The 19,037-nt window shown below is 37.6% G+C and overlaps 1 protein-coding gene across 1 annotated transcript in view; it reads left to right on the plus strand.

Moving 5' to 3' along the window:
* NEK7 (NIMA related kinase 7) overlaps positions 1 to 15,193 on the plus strand; it is a 67,702-nt gene extending 52,509 nt beyond the window's left edge. Inside the window, 2 exon segments of the mRNA XM_054515776.1 lie at positions 1,657 to 1,770; positions 8,026 to 15,193. Of these exon segments, the coding sequence (XP_054371751.1) occupies positions 1,657 to 1,770; positions 8,026 to 8,136 (225 nt within the window). The 3' untranslated portion in view covers positions 8,137 to 15,193.
* The last annotated feature ends 3,844 nt before the right edge of the window (positions 15,194 to 19,037 follow it).

Raw genomic sequence — 19,037 nt, forward strand, 5'->3', positions numbered from 1 at the left:
GTGCAAAAGCTTGAAAATAAAAACAGGACAGTTGACATTTTTCATCTGTCAAAGCAGGAGATGCATGAAAATATAGTATTCCTGTTTTAACTCCTTAGGGGACATTCAGAATTTTTTTAACACTCGGCAGCATTCAAACAAAAGTACTTTTTAATGAACACCTAGAGTATGAAAATGACTGTCTGTGCATTTATTTAGAATTTCTGCATGCATACAGACCCTGCAGTTGATTTTTCTTTTTTTCTTTTTTTTTTTCCTCCTTTTCTTTTTTGGTCTTCAGCTTGCATTTTTAACATTCTTTTTAAGGTAAGAGACAACGTCATGTAAATACAAAAATAAACATTATCTTAGTAATACAGATTGGGAGGAGTGTAGGATGGAGCTGCAGCATAATACTTGTTTCGAGAGCTTTAAAATTTTTTTTTCTTAGTTGAAGGTAATATGAAAAAGTCCCGAAGTATTTGAGAGCAAATTAGAGATAAAATAAATGGAAGGGAATTTTGGTAATTCTTTTCATACATTTCCCCCAGTGATATTGATGCTTAGCCATGAAAGAGTTAAACTTCTATCTGGAAGACCACAAGACAGATGAGAGCCATTTTCAGCTTGTCCTGTCCCTGCTGAAGCTCACTGAGTAGCACAGCATGGACTAGCGTGTTTCACACACACTCTGCCTGTCTGGGGAATGTACACATTGTCCTTCCAAAATCAAACTTATTAGCACATGTAGAAAAGGGTGACTGACTTTGGGGCAGCTCTGCGCTCAGAGCAGCATTCGTGCTGCTGCAGATAAAAGATTTCTTAGGCTTTGAACAGAATGGAGAGATTTTAAATGAATTTTTAAATTTCTAATCCAGCTAGCCATAGCATTTGTTTCCATCTCAAATGTCAAGTTGTAACATTGTCAGGAAATAAAGGGTAGGTTTATTAATGCTGGTTTTAAGCTGATCAATTACATAAGTGCTCTGCAACAGATTTTCTTAGTTTTCTATTGTAATTGTAGATTATTGCCATAGGTGCTGGTTCTGTGCTTCTGATGGAAGTTTAGGAATTTTTTTTTTAAAGTATTTTTGAATAACCTCCTGAATTATGAAGACTTTGGGTCTGAGATTTTGGAAGTATAGATGATAGCTTTTTCTTGCTTTCAAAACCCTCAATTACATTGAAGTCAAGTGTCATGGCTATGGAAGGTTACAAAATCTGCTATGATTATCTAGTGTTACCTACACAATGCATTGCTTTAGGTTAGATAATGTTTTCCTGTAAGTTACATATTTTCTTACAAAAGGTCTTCTGAGGAAAAGCACAGGTTTGGATTTTTTTGGTGTCCCTTGTGGTGCAAGGACCCTCCACTCTCAGCAATATTGTAAACTACTGAATTTCCCCTCATAGTCTATTAATAAAACCCTAACAGTGTGCAATTCAGATATTGCACTGTAAGGATTGTGACAGCTATGGTTGTATGACATAGATTAAGTACATACAGTGGTTATAGGAATAGTTTTGGAACTTCTGTTATCATCACTGCAGGGCTCCCTCTAAGCAGAGCATTGAGAGTCATTAAGAATCACTTTTGATTTGTTACTGTTACAGATTTTATGACAAAACAGCTTTACTTAAAAACGCAAAAGAAAACTGTACATTTTCTTTAAACAGATGGCTGCACTGCAGAGTCCCTTTTATGGTGATAAAATGAACTTGTACTCTCTGTGCAAGAAGATAGAACAGTGTGACTACCCACCTCTCCCTTCAGATCACTATTCAGAGGAAGTAAGTAATTTTCCTTTTCATGGGCTGGATCCCCAGTTTATGTAAGCTGGCACGCTTCCAGGGAAGTAAATGAACTTGTGTGATTTTATGTTATTTGCAGATTATGCCTATAAGTGTTTGCTTGTTGAACTCACTCAAATGTTGCTGTCAAAACAAGTCTCTCATGATTTATATTTGAGGGTATTAATGATGGAAACGTCACACTGTTAGATTGCTAATTTCATTGGGCTTCCTTGCAAGTATGACAAAATGCTTTCCCTTTCCCAGAATGCACAATGATATGTTCCACATGCCAGGATGGGGTAGAGCCTTACATCTGTAGGGTGTTTTTCTAAAAACACAACTATACACCTTTATGTTGCACAGTAAATTAGTGCACTGGCCCTGTTCCTCTAGGGGCCTGCATTAAAATAGATATAATGTAACTCAGTAGTAAAAACAAATTGTTCAGGTCCCATTTGTCTGCATTATAATACTGGGATGTGCTATTTGGTACAATTGAACAGCAGTTCTTTTGCAAGGAGTGGTTCTTGACAAGACTAAGAGTAAATTTCAGAGAAATACAGGCAGACATAATATAATTGAATTTGAACAATATACTCCTGCAAATCTCAGCAGTGTTTGTTTTAAGCTGAGAGCTAACATTTCTTACTGTCATTAGTGTATTTAAGGGGAAGTACTTGCTTTTATAAGCTCTAAAATGAAAAGAAACTAAACAAAATAAATATTTTTCTTAGTGTAACAGAATGAAAAAAAAAAATGCTTGCTTGTTAATGTTCTGAGATGCCAGTTTTGAAATACTTTCCCACTTTGAAAAGAACAGGGCAAACTGATAGAAGCTGTAAACCAAAGAACAGTTATTAGTAACCAATTCTAACTGAATTCAGAGTACATGAATTAAAGATTACTTTGAAAACCCAAATAAACACAAGCACTGAAATACTTTTAATAAACATAAAGCATTATACAATTTATAGAGTAGGGGTTGTAATTCTGAATCTTAAATTTTCTTGCATTCACAGACAGTGATTGGACTATTAATAAAAGATTACTGCTCAGTGTTTTGTTTTGTATTTATAGTGACAATTTTCCCCTTTTATGAAACCAACTGGACTTAAAAAGATAATTTGATGATGTTACAAAGGATGAAATAATGATCTATTGTGTAATTTATACACTCTAGCTCTTTGTGGGTTTGCCGATTAGTCATTTTACCTTGGCCATTTTTAATTATTATTTATTGTAGACTCTAAATATGGCAGTTCATCTAACCAACTTCAGAACTGGAGGCCTGGAAATACAGTAGGGTGTGAACAATAATGCAAAATGATAGCGAGAATGTCAGGGGCCGTTCTTTGTTGTGTCATTCATGCTGTCTTCCTTTTTCCATGAAGCACATGAATATTTCACATATCTGCATCCTCATCCTCTATTCTTCTTGACTAATTTTCAGACTGTCTGAATTTGCATTTCACATGGTAGCTGATTAGGAGATGCCGAATGCAGCAGCGAAGCCTCAGCAGGCGGTTTCCATGGTGACCTTCAGCAGGATTTTAATGATGATACCACTAGTGGTTCGTTGAAGTTGGCCTGCCTGCAAGGCTACTTTGCTGCAGCTAAGTGTGAACTGGGAGATGTGGATTCTTAGCCAAGGGGCAAATATCAAAGTCTGGCCCAGACAGAAGGTCTTAGAGTTGGGGTGGGGAGAGAGGCTCCAGCTTTTCCTTACATCTGCATAGGTTTTTTGTTTTGGAAACACATGCAAAGCACCACATGTTACTTTTTATTTATTTCAAAGCAGACATGTACTTCTGCACCTTGGATAAGGCAGTTATCTGCAAAATACATGTAAGTTACTCTTAATGAGAGAATCAGAGCTATTATAGGTATTAAGTTAGGTAAGAAAACAGTTTCTTGAAAGAAGCCATCAGTTATGGAAACTGTAATGGGAATATTTTTTTATGTTCTGCTATGACGACTTGTGTCTTCACTAAGGTACCTGGAAAACATACATTTATTACCTATTGCACTTTAAACCATTTTTAGCTTGTGCTGGCATGAACTGTAAAAAAGAGAAACAAACAAGTGTGATCTGTCATATTAGAATACTGTGCTAAATGTTTCACCTGTACTGGAAATATAGATGTCAAACCTTTAACTAGATGGGAAGGATACTCAGTGAGCAGTAAAGCTTAAGGATCACTGAATGTTAAAACCCACTTCATTTATTATGAAAAAGAATTTTCTGAAATTAAGACTTCACCGAGTGGATCTCTGCATCCTCTAATATAGAAGTGTAAATACTTTCATTATGAAATATAAGACAAGTACTTTTTCAGTAAACTTTTTGTAAGTAGATTTTAGTGAGTTTTAAGGTGTGAATTTTTTTCTAAGTTTTGAAACGCCTGTAAGAGTAATGTGTCAGTAATTGTGTCACATCTGTGTCATCAGAGGAGAGTGTGACAGAAAGATGCACCTTTAGGTGGACAGATGGTTAATGTTTTTAAAACCTTTGATTAGAAATCCTATTAGTCTGAGATGCATTTTCACAAACTATTGCTTCAGTGGTAAATATAAACTAGGATTTTCAGATGCTTAATAACTTTGGATATCTCAATTTTTTAATATCCCTCAAAAACATCTGGTATTCAAAGTCAGTACTCAGCATTTACTGAAAGCTGTGCTGCTTTTGGGAATTCAAAGCTGGGGCTCCCTTGCCACCTCCAATCAATACTCTTAAAATCTTGTCAGCTAATATTAGTATCACATTGCTTTCATGATGAAGTTTTAAAATCTTCCCTTTGATTGAGGTGCATTTCTTCTAAAGTCCATTGCTAACCTCCTACCCAGATGTGAAAGCAGAAGGAGCCAGCAGGTCCACCATGGTAGTGTTAGCTGCCAGCAGGTCTTGAGAAAAGCACTCAGAAAAACACTTCGAGAAGGCTTTATTCAGAGTAAGAATGGTGTTGTGTGTGTTTTTTTAATCCAGACTTCCCTATATGAAAATTTCTCTATTTCACCTGGCTAACAATGCAAAGTACTTGTCTGTCATATTTCTGTCTTTCCCCACTCCTCCTGACTTGAGTGATAATTATTTATTTCATAGCTGAAAAACCTGCTAAAGTTAAAGAAAGTGTGTCCCACTGCTCCAGTGTCAGGCTAAGCTCCAGGCTAAAGCCAGTCACTGTGCTAAGTGCACAGAGGAGGTTAAGAACAATAAGCAGACAAAGAAGTTTGCAGCTTGGGGAGGCAACAGGAGGTCCCTCTGGCTCAGTCTGCTCTGCCTCTTGGCCAGTCTATGCCAGGTAGTAAAAAATCACTTCTATCTCTAATGATAGTCTGATTTTAGACTGCCAGTGCTTCTTCCCATGACATTGGTGAGCTTTTCTGATACATTGGAAATTTTATTACTACTAGAGGGGCTGACGGATGGATTTCAGGTTTATTGAAATGGATATTCCTGTAGGAGTAAAGGATCAGTGCTATAACCAGTGCTATCCAGTGTCCCAGTTTCAGTCCTGAAAGCTGTGTTCCCATGTAATTTTTCATCCTGCATAGCAGAAGTAATTCACCTTCTTCCAAGGGTTTGCTGTTCACTTACAAGGCTCAAAAGAGCTCAAGGAATTTGAAATTACTCAGGAATCTGCACTATTGTTGTGCAGTGTCCCAGGCATGGTCAGCTCAGCATTCCTGCCTTACCAGTGAGATTCTGGACCTGCCAGGGGAAGAGGGGCATAGAGATACTGCAGTAATTGCAGTGACTGCCATTTAAAGAGGTCGGACAAGGCTTCTCAAGTGCTCAACAGGTAAATTTCTTGAAGATCTATTTCTGCTGCTCTGCAAACAGTAAAGTATTGATAAACAGCTAGAAAAAAAAACCAAGAGAAAAACCACTCTGCTTCCCCTCTGATGCTGGCTTTGTGGGTTTTAACCCTTCAAGGTCCTTTATGAAGACTGTTCACTGTATGCAGTTCTATTGAACAGATGGAAGTCTTCACAGAGAAAGAGAACATATACATTCAGGATTAGATGTATTTTGCAGATAAATTATACCTGTATTATCTTCAAAAAATGTTTGCTTATTTGATTCTAATTTCAGGCTTGATGGTGTTGGATGTTCTTCAGTCTTTCCTGTTTTCTGTGCAGCCTGTCTGAGGTGTTGCATGGCAAGCTGCTCATCTCTGCTTACACTGTGCCTACTGGTTACCCTGTGTCCCACCTGCTTCTTCTGCAGGAGATTGTTTGGCTTGCATGTTGGTATTACATGCTGGCAATTATTATTTCTTACAGTAGCTAATGATTTCCAGCATTCTGTTCTTCAAATGTTTGGGAGTTATTGCAGGCTAATAGTTTTTATTGCCACTGGCATTGTATTTTATTTATTGACTGCCAGAAGCAATATGATGGCTTTTATAACTCCATTAGTCAGAATATGCTTAATGTATTTAAAATGCAAATAGAAAGTATGTTACAGATTATTTTGATTTTATACATTTCTTTTCAATCCGGTAATCTGACCGCTATCTTCAGAACTAGCTCATTTTTAAATATTAAGCTCTTCTTGCTAAAGAATGGGATGTCTAATGACATAGATTTTATACTGTTGAATACAAAAAAACTGTACATTATGTACAGTTTATCTGCAAGGGCTAATGGACAAAGCTTTATAGAGTGGTAGGCAGTGCTTCTTCCTTAACTCCAGGAATTCCTATTCCTGTGCATTTAAATTAATCTTCAGAAAAGCGAAAGGAGTATAATTATAATTTAAAATCCTTCTTGTTCTTTTTCTAAAAAGCAGGAAGGAAACTCTCCAATGGCAGGTTTAAAGAGGCAGCCTATGTTAGTTTTGAATAATGAGGGTGATGAGGTCACTTAGTGTTAGTTGCAATAATTACAGATTTTTTGCAATAATCCTACCTAGTAGTACTGGCTGGGATACCAAACTAAATTTGATATATTGTCATAGAAGACTGGATCACAATGTGTTTGTTGGAGTCTCCCCCTCCCTCCCCAATGTTGTAAGGAGGTCCAGGAGGATTTGGCAAAGCTACTTAAAGGCATAAAGGCAAATCTTCAGAGTTGGTTAAAATGTTATTGCAAAGCACTGTGAACATTTTAGTAAGTCACTATGAAAGAGATTTGTTCCACATTGCAAAATGCTTAGTAGATGCACACAATTTGAAATAGATGCCCTATCACAAGGTTATCCATACAATATATTAAGTTCTAATGTCATAAATTTTTAGGCATATCATTGGAGGGAGAAAAGCCTGCAAATGTCTTGACAGTTTGTGAAGGGAATGCAAAGTATGGAGGCACTGTGGAAGCTCTTTTGGGTTGCCTATGCTCAATATGTCTATTAAAAATACCCCAAAGGTTATGGTGCTTCTGGAAACATGGGATTTTCTGGTCATAGTGATTTGTTTATTCCCAGATAGAGGCTTTTGTGAATATTTGTTAGTTCTGTGCTTCTTTACATAAAGAACACTATAAACAATCTAATCCTAAGGATATATATCAGGATGTAGCCCAAAGCTTATTTATTCCAGTAACATGTCTTCAGCAGGGGACAAGTGGAGTAAGATAGTGGGCCAGCATAATATGCTACTTGCCCAAAATACTTTCTCAGCTTCCAGTTTTATGTTCAGATATTTCCTCAAGGGTGGAGTCCTTGTAACAGGTAGCCCTCAGTGGGTTTAATTTGTTCAGTAGCTGAATTGAATGTGTGTGTATTGGTAGCTCCTGGCAGCAGGAGGTTCTGGGGGTTAACTGTGTGTTAGATGGAGCACCACTGCCTTTTGTTTGTTGGGCCCTGTCAGAAAGAAATGCCATTTATTGCTGGCTAACTCCTGTATGGGGACTGAATGAGCAAAGCAGCCCTCGTTTACCTTCGCTCTGTGCTCCTTTCAGTCTTCTGGGCTTTGCAGGCACAGCCCTCCAGAAACACAGGGAATTTCCTGTAAATTACGTGGGATTGGACTAAATGCATGTCTAAAGTTGTATGTTAAAAGCATTAGAACTTCAATTTGCTCATCAGTTTTTCTGGCCAGCAGTGCAAAGTGCAGAAATCAGGGGAGTGCGTTGCATAGGTGTTTGCATAAGGCAGCGTGTGAGCGGAGAGGGAGCGCTGCCCGTGTGCTTGTGCAGCATCGCCGTTTGCCTCATTGTTGCCACTTCTCTTAATTTGAATTTGATAATGCACAAATCCTGCTTGTAAGAAGGCCAACGCTCCTGTCATGTTCTCTCCTCTCGTAGCTGCGACAATTAGTGAATATGTGCATCAACCCGGATCCGGAGAAGCGCCCAGACATCACCTACGTGTACGATGTGGCGAAGCGCATGCACGCACACACCGCCAGCAGCTGAGCTGCCTGCGAGCCCCACACGGAGCAGCCAGAACCAAGGGCTTGCAATAAATCATCCCACCTCCCCGTGTGTCTTACACTAATGTAATTATTTGAAGCTTACTGTTGTGCTTAGAATTGTAAATCGATTTATATACAAGCTTTGTTGTTTTCTGTTCATTTCTGGGTTTTGTATTTTTTACTAACTTGTGGTCGTACAACAGGTTTAAATATGTAAAGCGTAATTTTAAGATGCTGTGAACCGCTGTTTCCATGTTAGTGGGTTCAAGTATACTTTCTGTAATAACAAAATTGTGTTCAGTTGGGCCTCCGTTCTAAAACACAGTTGCACTTTTGCACATGATACAGATATTAGGCTTATTATCGAGAAGCAAAATGTCTGAATCTCTCACCTTTTTAGTAATTTATGGAAAGTATGAATCAGCACAGTTAACTTTATTTTAATCTTTGTTTCAAGAGGAACATAATTATTACAGGAGCTTATTGTATTTTATATTGAATTGTAGTTTGCAGTTGCTGCTGTAAGAGTAGACAAGGAATAGAATTAGTTCTCTGCTTGCCAAATGCAATGGAAAAATAATTTCAGGAAAAATTGTCATGCTGAAATTTTTGTAATATCCCCTTTTGTTTTGTTAGTCTCTCTTAATACACAAAACATTTGTTGTAGATTTTCTGGGAAAATTTAAGGTGTTGATTCAGCAATCAGGTCGTTTTCAATAGACTTGTGCAGCACTGCCCTGGGGCAATGGGAGTCTGCATAGTTCCGTCTTAAAAACATGCAGATGCTTCTTGTAGCCAATAGGGTTCTTTTGTGGCTGTCCTTTGAGCAGGTCGGATTAAAAGATGTGATCTTTAAGTTACAACTTCCCAGCTGTTTGTGTATATGTCACTGTTTGTAGATTTTTGTGTTTAAATAATTTGAGTGACCTTACAGTATATTTAAATTTTAAATTTTTTTTCTAAATACTGAAATGTTTTGACAAAGATATAATAGTCTAGTATAACACAAAATGTATTCTACATAAATATATGATCTTTGTATACTATATCCTGACACTTAGTTTTATATTTAGCAGAAGTAGATTATAGCTTTTATGTTTAAGAGAAAGTTGCCATGCCTTAATTTGGAAAATAATTATATATGCAAACTATCTTACAGATACTTTATTAGTTTAAAAGGAAATGCTGAATATTTTTGTTAGACCTTAGTGCCTTTTGGGGTATGCTTATATAATATTTTCATTGTTAAGGAAGGAATGTGTCTTGTTTTTAAATGTGGTAAAAATGGAGAGTGAAATGAAATTCCTGGAGTTTCAAGACTGAATTTTTTTTTACAGGACTGTCAAAAGGTAATTGTTATCAGTGATAGCAGCTAGGGAGCTGTTAGTGTCAGTTTTTTTCTTTATGTGGGTAAAAAGTTAGTTCAGATAAAAGCAGAAGTATACATATATAGGTTCCAGATGCGGTCACATCCCTGCATTCTCAGATTTTTTTTTTGTTTGCTAGTTTGTTTCTCTATGCAGCTGTAATTTTTATTTGATATAATGCTCAAAGAATAAAAAAACATTTGTGGAGTTTGTGTTCAAGGGAGGGGTCAGGGTTATTTTCAGTTTTGTATTTTTTAAAACTACAAATAGTATGAAATTGTGTTTGTAAAAAAAAAAAGGGGGGGGCGTTTTTAGATGGTATGTGCCAGATCATCAGCTTATCTTAATACATATTTTTTAAATTTTTGGTTTTTCAGGATGAATTGTATGAAACTGTAGTTTTATTTCTCACTTCTGTGTGCACTTAACCTTATAGAACTTCAGTGGAACAGTTTGTTGGAAAGAAGTATTTGAGAAATTTTGGTTTGTGTTTAGCAACCTCTAGAATTGTTTTCACTTATTAAATGGTTATATAATTTAAAACATGATGATTATATTCTGTAACAATGTTTCACATGTCATAGAACAAAATGCTTTATATTGAAAAAGGCAGCACAATATTTGCTTGATGCACACAATTAGTTTTTAATATGCACAAGTAGTCAATTTTTTTTTTTCTGAAATGTGCTAGAACATTTAAAAATCACCAAAAAGCCCCCAAATGCAATGGAGGTTATTTGTATCTAATATTATGCATAAAGTATTGAACTGTTCCTGCCAGAAACTGCTGATAGATATCCCTCCCCTGGAAGGATATGTTGAGTAAAAAAATCATGAGTTAAGAGTTAGCAAATGTGCATACTTAAGCATTTACTTTTTTTAGCAATGTGGAGTTTTTTTTAGTATTTATGATTAAATATTGTGCTGAGGAAAAGAAATAGTTGTTCCTGACTTAAAATATGTGAAATGAATGGTGCACCTGACTTTGGTACCAAACTCTGTAATTAAAAAGCCAATGTGAGTTAATAGAACTGCTTATATAAGTGAGGATTGTAGAATCTCTCCCTAAAGTAAAATACCTGGTAACATGAAAATTATAAGTCTTGTTATAACACTCCAATGTATGCTATGTGCTTATAAAATATTTTCTTTACTAAGCCACCATCCTATCTTTCATATGTTGATGATAACATTTGGCATTATTTATTTTAAGCCTATGGCATTATGTGTTTATTTTCTTTAAAGAAAAAATGTTACATTTCTACCCAAAATGTCTGACCAGCTCCTCCTTTTATTTCAATAATGCTCCAGTATTAACTTGTGTCAGGAGTGAACTTTTTGTGCTTTGAATGACATTGCATAAATCCCTTTGTCTCAAAAGCTCACCTGCTGTGCCGTAATCCAATAGAAATAAAACATACAGATATTAAATGTAGTGTAAAAATTATAGCGTTTCTATGATATTTTTTCAAACTTTTCTTTTTTAGAGATATATATGTATGTTACAGTTGATGCTGCCTATCATGTGGACAACTTACTGCTTCCAGTAGCTGATTCTAGGTGAGATTTCTTGACTGTAAGATAGTGTACAAAAGATAGTACACTAAAAAAAAACCATTTTTGTATTATTTGTTAAAAGATTATCTAAAAATACTACACCCAATAGTGTGTTTTAAAGTGAAATTTTAAACTAAAATTTTAAGCTAAATTTAAAATAATTTTCAATACTAAAATATGCAATAAAGCAACAAAATAACAAAGATTTCCCGTTATGGCCTCAGCCCTGTCCTGTGAGCTCTTGTTTATATTTCAGCTGTTTTTTATGTAGTTTCAGTAATTTTGAGTGAACCACATCTACACACATGAATAAACAGTAATCAGTAGGGTAGGTAGAAATGATGTGCCAGCTCACTTCTTGTATTCTCTGTGTGTCACTGGTTTGGTAGCAGGGAATAATTTGGGATTTTTCCCCTGTTGTTGCACTCCCAGTGATCCAGCTCCCAATGGTATGAGCAGGCAATAGAAGTGTGTTGTCATTTTGTAATGAGCAGAAACTTTAAAAACATGCCAGTATAGCAGAAGATGAAATGCAGTATTAGAAGTGTCTGAGAAGGCTGGTGTTTTATTCATGCTCATGATTAAGAAAGCTCTAGAGTGAAATTCTTGACAGAGCCTTGGAAATGGAGAAGAACTTTTATGCCAGTGGTTCTCAGATAACTCTGAATGGGACCCAAAATCGCAGTGATGTTTGTCTGCAGCAATCTGTCTGCTTAATCTCTTATCTTTGCTGTTACTCAGTGTGGTGAGACTCTTAGCAGTTGAGTTGGAGTCTTGGTGAATGCTGCATTGGCTGTGTGAGCTGTAGGAGCAGGAGGTGATGTGAGGGAGAGCCACTGAAAGCCTTCAGGTCTTGTTAGGGAAGACATAAAGGTGCTGCATGGCAGAGGTCAAATCACTGGTTTTTCATAATTTTTAATAGTCTTTATCTACTTCAATAGTCAAAATTTTCCCCAACCCAGCCATCTCTCCAAATTACCCAGCTAGTGGCAGTGTTGGCAGTGGCCTTCTGAATTTCTGATCTCTGGTTTGATCTGGGTGAGTAAATCTTTCTGGCAAGGAGGGAAATAGAGGTGTGGACCCTGCTTGGTGGGGTGCTACTTACGTTTCTGAATGTTACTCAAATATAGATGTTTAGAGTTGTTTTTTAAACTTTATTCCCTTCTCTGATGCTTTTTAAAAAGTATTTTCCATTCATATTAACCACTAAAGTTCTGTGACCCCTGGCTTCTGCTTTATTAATCCTGTTGTGAGCCTTACTCTCTTCCTGGTTTGAAGTCCTCTGTCTAGTTTTCCTAGTGGTCATTAGTTTGCATCTTTCTTTGTGTGTTTGCTAAACTCAGCCCATTTCAGTGTTTTCAAATTTCATCCCCATGAGCAAAGCCAGTTCCTTTCCCCAATCAGTACTTTAATCCTCTGTTCTTCATTCTGTTTTTCCAGCCCAGTGCCTGTGATTTCTAATTTAAGATAGATTTTCTTACTGCCTCAATCATTCCCGTGACCTTGTCTTTGCTAAATACTGTTCACTTTATTATCTCTCATTTCTAAATTCCCTTTCTCTGATCACTACCTGCTCTCTTTCAGCTTATCTGTCTTTCTCTCTCCTCTACCCTGTCACTCACTCCTTTTGGGATCTCCAGTCTATTAACCTTTTTGACTCCTTCGTCTTCACTGCTGCCTCCTTCCTTCATTGGCCTCACTTCTTTTTACTCACTGGTCTTTTTTTTTATCTCTATCTGCTTCTCTGTACATGCTTTCTTTGGCTGCTTCTCACACTGCCCTGTCTCCATTCTTCTCTCTAGATGTATTCTCTTGTAATTTCTCAATTTCCATTCCGGCCTTTCTGAATATCTGAAGAGTGGCTTTGGACTCATCTTTGCCTTACCTGCTTCAGTGCCCTTCCCAAATGGACTTTTAAACCACTTTTATCTCACCTTTGTTTTCTTGTTGAGCTTGCTTGCAGAGCTGCTGTTCATATTCATTCTCCATTCATTCTTTATACAAAATCTTCAATCCTGATTTTGTTGCACGACAAGATCCTTTTCATAGTTGTTTTTATTCTCAGGATCTGTTTCTGAGCTGAGCTTCTCTGCTTCTTAACTTTGCAAGTTTGCCCCTTTTATTTCTGTATCTTTTATGCCTCTCATTCCTTTCATTGAATTACTTCCTTCAGTAGCAACTAAGTTTCTCTTTTCATCTATCTTTAAGGGGATGGTACCATCATCATAACTGTTTCTGGTTTTTAATACTTTGTCATTTCTCCCTGTCATCTGATTTCATGTACCTAAACACCCTCTCTCCAGTTTGTTTTTGGGTTTTTTAATGTTGCACTTCATTTGAATGCCCCAAAAATCCAGTGCTTCTCCCCCCTAGTCTGGTTCTCCCATGGTTCTATCTCCGGATTATTCCTTTAGGATCCAGCCAGCCTCAGACCTGTTCAGATTCAAAGATCTAATTTTTATTTCTGACTCCCTCTAGACTATTTTCTAACATCCCTGGCAATTTTACTTGCCTGTTTTCCAAGGCCACAACCTTTCTATCTCTGGCACTTCTCCCATGCCTGCGTATCAAATGTCTCAGAGTTAGATGTATCAGAATCCAGCCCTCTTCACTATATCTTCTTTCTTATCTTTTATCTTCACTGATTTAACCTCTGTGTCATTTTGGCTTCTTTTCTCCCTTCAAAGTATCAAAATTGACAGGACTAAACTGTCACTGGTCTTTCACTGTTTTGTGTGCTGAAGAAGGAACTCCACCAAATTACTACTTGTTTTGTGTTTTAAACAGATCTGAATCCCACAAATCTGATCTTATTTCAGTCCTGTAGAGTTGGAACAGATTGAGAAATGAAAATCTCTGTAAAACTGAGAAGTTTGGTGTTTTGCAACTAGGGATTGTAGAGCTGAATGTCACATTTGGTGTGGGTATACACACGTTCGTTGACTTTTTATTTACATCAGGGTAATTATTTTGCTTTAGAGGATCAGGTGTTTGCTGGCACAAAAAAAAAAATTCTAGTACTTTTCAGGTTTTATATTTATTCCTTGTTGCCTGCCTGTATCACATTGTGCAGTTAGTTCTTCTACAGCTGCCTTAGTGATGGGTGTCGGCCTTACTTCTTTTGTCTAATTGCAATTTTCTGTCATATGGAATTAAAAATAGGAAGTTACTGAGTCCTTCCTGATAATTTCACTTGTTTTTCATTTAAACCCTAGCAATAGATAGAGGTCTCAGCCAGGAAGAGAAATGGTCCCCAGGACAAAACATGTTCTAGGATTCCTTACTTCATTTCCACCTCCCAGTCCCTGTTTTTATGGCTTCCCTGGGACACTTGCAGGGAATATGGCACTGCCAGTGTATCAAGGGCCAATAGGAACTTTCTCACTGTGGACAGGAGATCTCTCAGTTGAAGATGACTAGGAATATATTTGGTATTGTTATATGGCTGGTAATTGCAAATGTGTAAAGAGCAATTGAAAAAATCTGTATTTGCTGTTACAAAAAGAATTTTAAATTATGCAAAGGCCTTTTAATGTGGTGTTGGTCTTCAGTAGACTTAATTTGCTGCTTGTTCCTTTGATTTCAGTCATGCTGGACTGTTGTGAAGATGATTCATTAAAGATGAGTGTTGTTTTTTGTTGGGATTGGGGAAATCAGGAGGCATTCACTGACTTTTTTGTATTTGGCTGCCGATTGTGCTTGAATAAAATTTTATGATAATTCAGATTGGAATCGACATTGAGAGAAGTCTCTAGTCCAGCTTCCTGCTGAGAGCTGAGTCAGTGCTGAATTCAGAGCAAGGCTTCAGACTTCAGCAAGATCCAGAAACCCTCAAGGGGTGAGCAGCTTCTGTGGGCAGCCTGCTCCAGTGCCTTGCTGTAAACTTTGTTTGCCTCGTGTGTTGTGGCCATTCTTTGTTCTTCTGCCACTCCTCAAATATTCTTTGTATTGCAAAAAGGTAAGCCAGGTACTGGGACAAAGAGAGAACTTAGGATGTTTTATTTTCTGAAAATTTGTTATTGCTAACAAGTATGTTCACGTAGTACTTCTGCTCCTGTATGATGTGTACACCATATTCATTTGCAACTCGAGTGTAAAATAAAACTTTTGGCAGTAAAACTTGGTACAAATGTTCCTTGGTGTTTATGGCCTGGATTTTCTCAGTTTTTACCTTTCAAATCTGTTAAATGTTTCCTGGTAGATCACAGTTGTGCCCACCATGGTGAAGCAGGGAAGTTGGGATCCTGAAGATAACTCTGTTTTCTGGAGCCTGCTCTGGGGGAGGGAGCTTAGCACTGGGATGGGATGGGAAGAGGATGAAGCCAGCAGGTGTCAGATGACTGCTGGTTATGGGAACCTTACTTTAAACTCAAGTGTTGGTGGAAACTTACTTGGAAAGATTTATCAAAATTGAAATTTGAGGAGGAAAATGACTGGAGCAGGGTCAGATTTCAGAGCAGTAGGTTTTGTTTTTTTTTGGTAAATTTTGCCCTGTATTAAATGAGAACTTGAAACTTATGACAACAAATTTCTTGGGAGCAAATATAAAATATGACAAATAGATTCAGTTTCAAATCTGTCAAGTTCCTTGAGGAAAAAATGTCTGTAAATTAAGAATAATTTATTGATGTTATAAAATATCATTTAACAGTTACCAGTCTGGCAGGAGGGTGGTGGTGGCTGTGTGTAATTATTTTTTGAACACTTTCTAAAAAGTGTTCAAAGGTTAAAAAAAATAAAAGGAGTGGCAGATGATTTAGAGCTTTTACTCTTGTGGGAGAATATTTGAGAAGGTAATTACCAAATCTGATGTGCATTTTTAACTTTTTAATTGCTTTTAAATTCAGTATGTGTTTTTATAAATGATAATTTTTCTTCCTCATTCTGGAACTAGTCATTATTTTAGATTCTGATTTCTGCATAATGTAATGTAATAGGAGTAAAATTCTTCCTGCTGTACTTTTCCTTACTGGGAAAGAGTTTTCCAGAAGTGTGGGCAGTGGAGTTGCACTGATTTCAACCTCCGAAGATGAATATCTTGCTTGAGTCTGGGGTGAGCAGTTAAAATGCTGCTGCCTATGGCTGGAAGGCAGGAGCACTGCTAGACAGGCATAAGACAACTTTCTGAGGACTGCCTTAAAAACTTTTATTGAGTTGGCAGGGTAGAAAGAGATCCTAAAATGTTGTTACTGTGGAGAGTGTTTTTAGTGTTGTGGCCTCTGTGACGGGCTTTGGAAATATGGGGTCCTCCAGCTGGAGAATGCGCTGGGCTGAATTCAAAGGAAAAGCTCCTTGTCCTTTCTCCTTTAGCTGAGAGGTCTGGACTGTGTGTTTGGGGCTGGAACACAGCCTGGCTGAACACTCCTGCCTCGAGTGGGTGAGTTTTTGTAGGTAGTTTACATGGAACATCCAATAATAATAAGTCAGTAATTTGAAGAACCTTGTACAGTTATCCCATTTCCATAATTCAGTTGTTCCACTCCAGAGCATACATGGATACAGAGATGACTTCAACTGCTCCATCCTTTTATCACAGAATAGGACAATGGTTCCCCTGTTTTGTGGTTGTATTTTCCTGTGGTGTGTTTTTTTGTTGGTTTTTGGTGGGTTTTGTGTGTTTGTCAAACACTTCTCTCCTTAAAACGATAATAAAAATTGTTCCATAAATGTGAAATTTATATACATTTTCACACACATAAGCAAGGCTTACAAAACACTGCATTCTTCCTTGTAGCAAACCTTTGTAAGTGGATCTGCAGTCACACAGATGCTCTTGGCTGCCCTTGGCTGTCACATGGCACCGTTGTGAATGTGAACATCTTTTCTTTGTTCCAGTCTAAGGGCTGATCCCAGGAACATAAAATGCAAGGTGTGTGCCTTTAACAAAAACCTCCTCATACTGCAAAATGAGGCAATTACTTGGCTTTTCCAGAGCCCCGTGCCCTGTGTGTGGGTACCTGTGGTAAGCCTGGCCCGGAGCGAGGCTGGCGCTGGCTCCAGCATCATTAACTGGGAGCCTGCTGACACTGCCCATTGATCCAGCAGCCAGCACAGGGCCTCTGGGCTGCTGCCTTTCCTCCCCCAGCTCCTGCTCCTCCCTGGGGATAACCAGTTGGAAGGAATGACCCACTTGCATGGGGTTTGGAGAAGCAGTGGGCAGTTCACTGTCAATTGTCAGCTCAAGCAGAAGGGCAGAAGATTGTGTGGGTGACCCTTATCTGTTGCTGGTGTTCTCTTGCTGTAACCTGGGCCATCCCTCACAATGTCACAAATCCCAAGAAGACCTTGTGAAACTCCACCAGTGCAATAACTGGAAAGCTGTCATCTTTACAGCAGTAGATACAAAAGGGTGGTGATGGTTTTGAGCTAAAATGCTTTTTAAGAAAAGTTCTGCCTGCTAAGTAAGTGTTTATGATGGTAAGCAATCTATTTATAAAACTATATTTTATTGGAGAATTGCTTTATTTTTTTTCTCAGAGTGCACATGTTGATGACAACGGTCCCAAATGGATAGAAACAGATGGATGTTCGGGTAATATCCATGAAATTGAACATATTACTTCTCATAGGTACCATATTCTTCCCATTTATTGTTGCCTTCAGTCTTGGATATTTTCTTTAAACAGCACTGATAGCTCTAAAAACTGTCACAGGTTTTATAAAGGCAACCTACACATACACTGTGCATTCTGACACAGGGTGGTATGAGAATTTAGTGCGTGTTTTGCAATTAATGATTTATATTTCTTTTTCTGTATGAAAGTTAAATTAGACATGGTATGGTTTTTTTTTTTTTAAGTAAGAGTAGTATCCAAGTGCCATTATAATGATCAGAATCCCATTGTAACTTAAGTGGTGTGTGTGTGTGAGAATATTTTCTGTATTGAGCACAGGTACATCTGCAGTGTGTTGCCTCACAGCTTGATTTGGAATGCTGGCAGCCATTTGCCTGCAGCAAAGCACCTTCCAAATGTATAACTTCTTGCTTTATGGGGCTCTTGTTGGAATTTGGCCCTTTTATTTCCTCATGATATTGAATTCCTGGCTTTGTATAGGACCATCAAGCTACTGCTAAAAGAACTAGAAAAAGCAAGTAGATCATAATGGTAATTTATTTCACAGTAATTGAGCATAAAATTCTGTGCTTAAAATGCAGTCCTAAAACACAACTTCCTTTTAAATCAGAGACTCTGCAGTTCTCTCATAAACTTTAAAATATTGTCAGCATTATATCTTTACATACTTCATAGTTTTATGTAATGAAAACTTGAAATAGAAATTCTGTTTGAGTGCATGAAGTGCCTCAGAGTTTAAATTGCAAGAAATCAATCGTGTTCTTCAGACCTCTCAATAATTGTCTTTATATTCATTCTTTAAGGTCCTAGCTAAGTTGAAATGCAGTATTTCATTCCTGACATTTAATCCATTAAAATGTCCTTGGAGATGTATTATTCCCTTAAAATAATTTACGTGTCCCCTAAAATGAACACAGACTGCTGTAGGTATTTCAGAATAATTTTTGCTCTGCTCCAGAACATAGATAGGAAACATATACATGCCTCTTTTGAAATTAGCTATATAATTGCCATATGAAAACCATGTTGTCATAGTCTCAGGATTACTTTTTGTTGCCATATTTGTTAAAAATTATCAAACTCTTAACAGATCATGTTTGCATGAATTAATAGTGTCCCTTCAGTGTTCTGGCTTGTGTGGCATTTTATTCAGTTTTAAATGAGTAAAAGTGGTAGTTGAGTCTGCCCAGAGTTAAGACCCTGTAGGTCTGTCCATCTGCACTGTCAGTGTGACAATTCCCTACCAGACACTGACCCCTGGAGAGGGAGGCCGATCTGGGGCAGGCTGTGGGATGAGCTCCCCCTCCAGCAGCCGAGCTTGTGCAGCCTCTGCCCGGCTCCTGCCTGGCCTCGGGCTGTTCTGCAGGCAGGGAAGTGCTGGCTGGGTCATTGAGGTGTGTGAC

Source organism: Molothrus ater, chromosome 9 (assembly GCF_012460135.2).
Source record: "Molothrus ater isolate BHLD 08-10-18 breed brown headed cowbird chromosome 9, BPBGC_Mater_1.1, whole genome shotgun sequence".
Lineage (NCBI taxonomy): Eukaryota > Metazoa > Chordata > Aves > Passeriformes > Icteridae > Molothrus > Molothrus ater.